Raw genomic sequence first — 8,521 nt, forward strand, 5'->3', positions numbered from 1 at the left:
GCATTATGTGTACGCACTTTTTTGAATGGTTCAAAATAACCCACAAGGGGTACGACACTCACTCTGCAAAAGTGACTGAACAGACGCAACGAAAAGTGACTATATAAGCAAAAATTACTCTTTAAAAATATCCGCATTTTAACATTTTGCTCGACCGCTTGAAACCGGGGAGAGAGGGACAGAGAGAGAGAGAGAGAGTAGAGAGAGAGAGAGGAGAGAGAGAGAGAGAGAAGAGAGGAGAGAGGAGAGATAGAGAGAGAGAGAGAGAGAGAGAGAGAGAGAGAGAGAGAGAGAGAGAGAGAGAGAGAGAGAGAGAGAGAGAGAGATAGAGAGAGAGAGAGAGAGAGAGAGAGAGAGAGAAGAGAGAGAGAAGAGAGAGAGAGAGAGAGGAGAGAGATAGAGAGAGAGGAGAGAAGAGAGAGAGAGAGAGAGAGAGAGAGGAGGAAGAGAGAGAGAGAGAGAGAGAGAGAGAGAGAGAGAGAGAGAGAGAGAGAGAGAGAGAGAGAGGAGAGAGAAAGGAGAGAGAGAGAGAGAGAGAGAGAGAGAGCGAGAAGAGAGAGAGAGAGGAGGAGATAGAGAGAGAGAGAATAGAGGAGAGGAGAGAGATTATGTATATTATATTATATCTCTATATACATCTATATATATATATATATATATATATATATATATATATATATATATATATATATATATATATATATATATATATCTATACTATATCTATATTATATATATATATAGATATAATATATTCGATCCTCTCGCTCTCTCGCTCCTCTCTCTCTCTCTCTCTCTCTCTCTCTCTCTCTCTCTCTCTCTCTCTCTCTCTCTCTCTCCTCTCTCCAATTTTGAGGCATTGCTTTTGTATTACGGCTAGTATTAATTTATTTTGGTCAGAATGGGGGTTTCAGTCAAACCCTCCAACGTGCTCCCTGCTCCGTGCTCCACTTAACACCACACCGTTCACGGCAAGAAAACTAATACCCCGGGATTATCAGTTATATTACAATGTTGCATAATTCTTCAACAAAAACAACGGCATTGTTACAGATGGCACTTACTGCTGAAAACGTGGTAGTACAGTCAGTGGATTGCAAAGATGTAAAGCCGTATAACTGCCGAACCTTGTAGACGCGAGGTTGGGCGATGTCAGAAAAGTTAGGGCTTGCTTGTTCTACGGTCTCGCTCGTAATTAGACTCACTGAGATGTACCTCTGGTTTCGTGTACTTGACATTGTCTATGAAGTCCACATGATGTTATTTTTTGTGATATCTGCATCTCTGAATTTGGTTGGATGTCCAAGACATATTTTGGTGGCTTATTGTATATATTGTATAGAGCCTCGTTCCATTTTTCGACGCAATCACGATTAAACGGTGACCAACTAATCATCAAGAACAGGAGCTTGCGCAGGATTGCACACGCATTTTTTGCGTGTCGGAAAAGATGATCCATGCTTTTAAACGTCCTATTTCCACGTGACTTCACGAATACTTGATGAATCAACATTTATTGCGTACATATCCATACGTGCTACAAATTTTGTAAATGGAAGGCACGTGCCCCCGGGGGGCTACTATGAACATACGCTCCTGATGAAGAGCATTATCATTGTGTCGACGGTATTCACGACGTCGTATATCGCTTATTTGCTCCATTTTGCCACTCTTCAACGCGGCGCTTCCAAATTTCTACAGCATTGGACATGTCTGAGGCTGTCACTCTCTCGTAGTAAGTATATATATATATATATATATATATATATATATATATCGTATATATCGGATATCAGAAATGAAATCGGCTACCATTTAGGATATCATCGAATCTTGTGGTGCGGGCATTGAGCAAATGGTGTGGAGATGCTAGCCATAGATTAGGTCATTGATTTATAGAAATACTGGGTGAACCGAAGAAGTTTTCCTCACGTATGTATATAAAATAGAGTTTTAGACGGCATCTGCTTTAGACTCGTTTTATAAGACTGAATTCAGCTCGCGTGTTTTGTCAATGTCAGTGCGATGGCAATTGAATTACGATTCAATGATGAATCTAGTGTGAAAACGTCATTATTCCATCCTCAAAAGTCTGACCAAGAGTAGAACGACGCGGCTATCTTGAGTTCACTTTGTAGACAGCCTGAATTTCATCTAGAATCAATATAGTATAGACAACTTTGACAACTTAATTCTTCACGCTCTGGTGCGTACGGGTGATACCACCTACAGGTACCTTGCATATTTGCGCGGCGTGTTCCTCGTTTTATCTCATGGCCACCCGTAAATACGTTATGTATGCATAACGTGGGTGTCAGTGCACGCGAATGTCAATGCATTGCTGACGTACCTATTTTCCCTCCAGATGGTCCCGTAGTGAAGACACTGCCCAAGTCTGGACAGCTGACCACAGACCAGGGCCAGAACGTAACATTGCAGTGCGGCGCGGAAGGCAACCCCCAACCCGATGTCGCTTGGAGAAAACAGGTCAGTTCACTCACCAGCGCATGACCAATATGTACACTAACAACTTTACCTAAATATCTCCCGATAAATGCGGTAGGTTAGCACTCTTCAATGTAGAAATGAAGTATTTCTGAGTCATCCATCACACCACTTATTTACCCATCACACTACTTATTTACCCATCACACTACTAATTGTGCACCTAAAGGCAGTGTTCCACCTTGGTCTGGGGTTTTGAACTGAGCTGGCCATTTTGAAGATCATTCAGCACAGTTCACAGCTATACCCTTGTAAGACGTAAAACCTGCTATGTATATGAGCATGACGTCCGCAAACTTGTGCAGACTATATTGTGCAGACGTATGCAAGGTTAACCCACCGATTCATGACGTTATACAAACGTAAATACTGTAACTCATTATCTGTATAGTGCTTAAGGCCCAGAGCACATGTGATCTTCGAGTTATTCGTGTCTGATGTACGTCAGCGCAATTCATCAGTTGTCACGGCGTCAGTTGGATTCAACCATTTGAGACGTTGGATGCCAGTTTCGAACGCGAATTACGTTTTGTGCTATACGGTACAGAAATGTGGGCAGTAGGAACAACATCGCTAGAAGCGGCCAGAGCAAGCGTGCATAACAATATTAGAGTTTCTCAAAACGCACTCGTACGTGCGCCACCTCTCGGCAGGTTAAAGCACAAATGACTCACCTCGTCCGCTACAGTGGGTATTCTGTCACAGACATCTGACAGCGACTCTGGCGTCATACAAACGTTTCATGACGTCATCGGACGGTGACATTTTTATGAGCTTGTTGATTTAAAGTGGGCTTTGATGTCTAGATAGTCTTTTGCATTTAAATCAGATCAAGAGTTGAAAATGAACCTATTTCATCACATCTGATGTTTGCCTCTGTATCTTCCAATGTTGAAAGTTGCCTTTACGATGGAACGCATGATCAGCATAAGTCTTCATATAGGCCAGGTTACATAAGCAAACGCATGCTGATTTCGGCACCGAAAGCAAACATAAACTCGTGACGTCGTTGTACCTGCGCATCCTTTGCATGTTGCCAGGATAGTACAGTTTTACATAGACAGACCAAATACTTGTTATACTTAACAGGAACATTTGTTTCAGCAAAACATCCGCCTTTTCAATGGGAATAATTTGCCATTGCATGTCCCAGGAAACATGACGGGTTGTCCCTATATATCCACCACAGATCAAGTTTTCAGCTGTGCCTGGACAATGGAGGGCAGCATTGTTTGGTCGAAATATGTCAGATTTACGCCCAGAGGATGTCTGTCGCAAAGTTTCAGTGTTCTCCCTGGAGCGGTGTCGTAACGAGTTTGGAAGCCTTGAATAATATTTTCCAGTATGAATAAATCATCATGATTATTTGCAACAATTACAGCATAATGACATTGGAGAGTTTCCAACTACATCACTGCCTGCGGTGCAACAACATCCGGCCATACAAAAGAGGTTAGGCACATCAGTTTGTATTTGGACAGCCATCCTGTTTTCAGCCAGTGAAATGTGGAGACTGAACCAAACGAAATGGGATATGGTCCATCACATCGTATTATTTATTCGGTGCCTCGAAACGGATGGCTCACTGGCCATTTCGGCGACATTTCGGCTCAGTTTTCACTCGGCGGGCGTACTGGCGGCTGCCGTCTGGCGTCCCTCGGGTACAATTCGCAGGCCCCGCCACGGTGCCCTCCTCGGCTGCCGCGCCCACCCTTTCATCGAACGGTCGCGAATCGCGGGTCGGGAGTGAGCTCGGTCGACAAACGTCCACCTGGGCATCGTTGGAGCGTCGGGTCAGCGGTGCGCGACGACTGGGGACGCATGTGAGGGGCTGTCGCGTGCCATCAGCGTGACACGGCAACGGAGGGCCACACTCGTGTCAGAAGCCATCGCACACGGTGTGAGACCAGTGACGACCTCACCCGTGCCAGTCCTTCCCGTCAATCAGTTGAGCATACATCTTCGAAGTTCAAAGCTTCTTTTTGTGTGCATTCCACTTAAACGCTTTCATCGTCACCTAGTCATACAGCAGCGTCCATGCTGCGACCAGCAGAGGCCTGGCGCGTGCAAGTCATGTAAAGTTTTTATCATTCTGAGTGCAGTGAGTCGTCTCGGCGAAAGACAATTCGCTTTATATCGATTTTTGAACGGACACAGTCGCGACTGGTATAAATTTGATGGCATATCACGCGATGGCCGGCCTAAGTGAACGTACACAATATCGCATAAGGCGTGGGACTAATGGGCTCAGCCAATCGGAGAGGAAAATCCCCTTGCTTTTTCAGCTTGTTATGCAAACTGCGGATAGGTGTTGATAATGCCTTTCCCATGAGAGATCAGGGCGATATCATGCATGGACTCTGCTTTAAGTCGGATTTTCAACCCGCTTTGCACAGGGCGATGACGTCACTGGTACCGAGACTTTCAATGCGGCGCAGCCGAATCACCGGGAATACTCCTGCAGATAATGAACAAACTGTTGGCGAGAAGGTCATAATAACTAGCAGAACGATTGCATGGAAAGTTAATGGCGAGTACAGTGGTATGTATTGGAAGCCTATGTCGCCAACCATTCAAAAAGAATGGTCTAAGAAGTGAAAACGTATTCACGTGACCTTATTCCAGATTGGACTGTCGAAATATCGGACTTCCTTCGCATCGATAATAAATAAACTGTTAGCGACAGATGCACGTAGCTAGCGAGCTGATCGCGCAGTATTCAACGTCAAAGATTCTGATGCGCTTTGCAAGCTTCGGGGCCAACCAGTACCAATGAAATCAGAGTGGAAATTTAAAATGCTTCTGCGAGAACTGCTGCAGAGATGGGCGGCCATGGCATCGAGCTGCCTCCGTACCGATAATGCACAAACTGTTCAAGGCAGGTGCATGTAATGGAAGTGCCGAATGCGTACAATTTAAAAACGAGACTGTGCGTCTGTGAACTGTTGAACATGGGTTGCCTGAACATTAGGTTACACTTCTTGCCGGTAAACAAGCAGATCGTTCCTTGGATGACCTTATTTGATCTTGCATGTCCTGACACGATCTTTTATGACCTCATTATGGCTTAAGTTGATGTTACACCTTTTTAATTCAGTATTCCATGTCTACGTCGAAAATTACCTACTTGCCTATGTTGAACCTCAGCATGTGTTTCGCGGAAGGCACCCTTGGAAGTATGTGATGGCTGGGCCAAGGTTATGTGCTCTATGCTCGTATGAGGACTGCACATGCGAGCTAGCATTACTTTTCAACATATACAAACTCCAAAACTTAAGACAAATTCGTGCAAATGTAAATGTTTTATGAAAATATCAAGAATTGCCTCTGACTTCAGCTCACTCATTTCGCCTGCTTTGAAAATATGAACTAATTTAACTTCGGTATTGTCATATTCTGCCACTAAAGTATGTTTAGCACTGGTAAATAACCTACAAAAAGTCCCCGTACAGGGAAAGTCTTTTAGAGATTGACCTCTTTCATCTGACCTAGACTGACCTAAGATCACATTCACACAAAGTAGGCCAAATGAGTAGATGGAGGGGCATTGAGAATGTGATGTTGCTGTGAGCATTCGTTTTTGAGCTGTGCTCGGAAACTGGAGGGGAAATCAACTCTCCCCGCCCCCCCCCCCCCCCCCGGCCGGGCGTGGGTTAAGAACTATACGTTCGTGCGATGAACCTTGAGTTGTAAAAAGTAACCTAATGGCTATAATCCTTCCTTCCTGCATGGGGAGAACTTCTGCTGACATTGCACGCAGGCAGGAGCCGGCTAGCATTCTACGCTGAGGGTCGACCGCAACTTGGCTTTTTTGCTATCTTAAGTAGCACAGTGTTACGGGGGCTGCATAAAGCAAGGGAAGGTCATCTACTGTTACAAAGCACAGGTGTTGCCACAGAGGACTAAAACAAGTGACGACCGACACCGAGACACAACCAGCCATGAACCAGGCTCATACAGGCGCGTGTGCTGCCCGTGAGACTCCGTACACATGACAGTCTGTGGGTCCACATCATCGCGGATTTTGAGTGGTCGTGGCGAAATAAAAGATATCAGGGATTAAGCAAATATACGTATTGGGGCGCACTGCCACTCGTATGAAACAAACAGAAATACATCAAGTGTTCAGTTAACGCTGTTCTAGCTAAAAACGGTGATATATATCACAGCTACATATCGTGCTCTGCACCCCAGTTCGGCTACCCGCAATTCTACCCACGTGCCACTTTGTCGTTAAACATGGCAACGCACATAGACGTGTCTACAAGGAACGCACATGGCTCAACACCCCCCATGACTATGCAGACTGGTGGGGACCGAGCACGGCCGGCCCTGCAAACAGGTACAACCTGAGCACGCCAAGGTGTGGCCAGGTACGGACCGAGCACGGCTGGCGCACCGTGAACAGGTACAAACCGAGCTTGCCGGTTTGTACTGCTACCAGACAACAGGCTCGCTGTACAGCAAGCAACGCTGTTAAAATGCAACAGACAAGAGACTCGCCACGCTGGCCACTCACTGGCACCACCCTGCGGCGGTACAACCACGGGGTACGAAGCCGTATGAGATCGAAGGGGCATTTTCACTGCTGGCCGTTTGAGGTTGTCACGCAGTATCATCATACTCGTCTTGTCTGTCTTGTCGCCACACTCGTTTATTTCTACGCAGTCAGCTCACTGGTCACATGCATCTGCCAAAAACAGTTTTTTCATTTCGGGTACGAAGATAGCCCGATGGTGAAGCCGTCATATTGTGATTAAGTCTCGTGAGAGTGTTTTCACTCACATGCCATTGCGGTTTAAAGCGCTTTGCCCTCATAGGCTTGCAAAGCACGTTAATACTCGCCATAAAAAACTAGGGCAATCAGCTTGCTGGACCTATGCATGGCTCGCGAACAGCTTGCCCCATTATCTACGAATGTATTTATGCTCCGGTTGCCCTCAGTATTGCTTCTGGCGACTGCAGCCCACCGCGCACTGACGTCGCGGCACCAGTGACGTCAGTGTAACGTTAACGAAGATGAAGCGAGAATCAACCGGATGGTTTTACGTCTGCGATATATGGCTTTGCAGAATGTGTCGAATCATTTTACTGATAAAAGTTCTTTTAAAAATGAAACTGAGATGTCCTTTGCCCATTGTCTGGCGACCCAGAAGTGCGTCCTGGATTCCGGGAGTCTCAGATGTCCCAGACGCGAAGCCTGTGCGGCATAGGCTTGAGCGAAAGGATTCCCAGGCTTTGTTAGGCTAGCTCTGTATGAACCGGCACGAAATTGGTCATGCGACAACAGTCTACCATGACTGCGAAGCCCCCGCACACCTGGCCGGCAGGCATTTGCAGCTAGAAACTAGAGGCTAAAAGTGGACCTTTATTGCACACACCCCATAACCGGCCGACAGGAAGCGCGCGACGGAGAACGACACATATCAGACAATGTCGTTTACAAGCAGTGTTGCACTTTGGCAGAAGCTCATAAATGCCAAAGGCTGTTTTGGCATAAGTATAGCCAATAGCTAGGAGTAGTGCACAACAAAGACAACGCAGCCCAAAGGTTGTGGCATGCGTAACTTATCACCGGACAGCAGTAATGCACGACGACACGGCGCGACATACTAGAGTCCTCCAAAGGCCTGTGACGCTGGCCGGGCGTACCTTCCCAGATTCCTGAGATGGAATCATCCGAGGTGTGACGCGTGTATCGTATCGCTCCCAGCCCTGTGTCGGGCCTCCCCCCCCCCCCCAGCCCAGCGCGATCCGGGCTCGTGAGTCCCCGTCGTTGAGCGGCCGTCAGCGGTCGTTTGACTGGGCCGCCAGCTGGGACCAGCAGCGGCAGACGGCCGCTGCGCCGGCCGCCGGAGGGCCGCCGGTCGATCGGCCAGGGGACGCGCCGAGAGATCGCGGCGATCGCTCTCCGGCAGAGCCGTCTGCCCCGGCCAGCCCGACGCGAGGTCATCGCTCTGCGGTCGCGACTGTGGCGGCGCTGCTCTAGCTTTACTCGCGAGACACGGATAATGTC

The 8,521-nt window shown here is 47.1% G+C and overlaps 1 protein-coding gene across 1 annotated transcript in view; it reads left to right on the forward strand.

The window, feature by feature from the left end:
* Window positions 1-8,521, forward strand: part of LOC119107505 (peroxidasin homolog) — a 105,015-nt gene that overhangs the window by 56,664 nt on the left and 39,830 nt on the right. The window contains exons 6-7 of the mRNA XM_037230965.1: window positions 2,366-2,487; window positions 3,159-3,192. Coding sequence (XP_037086860.1) covers window positions 2,366-2,487; window positions 3,159-3,192 — 156 coding nt within the window. The remainder of the gene's footprint in view (window positions 1-2,365; window positions 2,488-3,158; window positions 3,193-8,521) is intronic.

The sequence above is a fragment of the Pollicipes pollicipes genome, unplaced genomic scaffold, assembly GCF_011947565.3.
Source record: "Pollicipes pollicipes isolate AB1234 unplaced genomic scaffold, Ppol_2.1 Scaffold_2555;HRSCAF=2994_pilon_pilon_pilon, whole genome shotgun sequence".
Classification (NCBI taxonomy): Eukaryota; Metazoa; Arthropoda; class Thecostraca; order Pollicipedomorpha; family Pollicipedidae; genus Pollicipes; species Pollicipes pollicipes.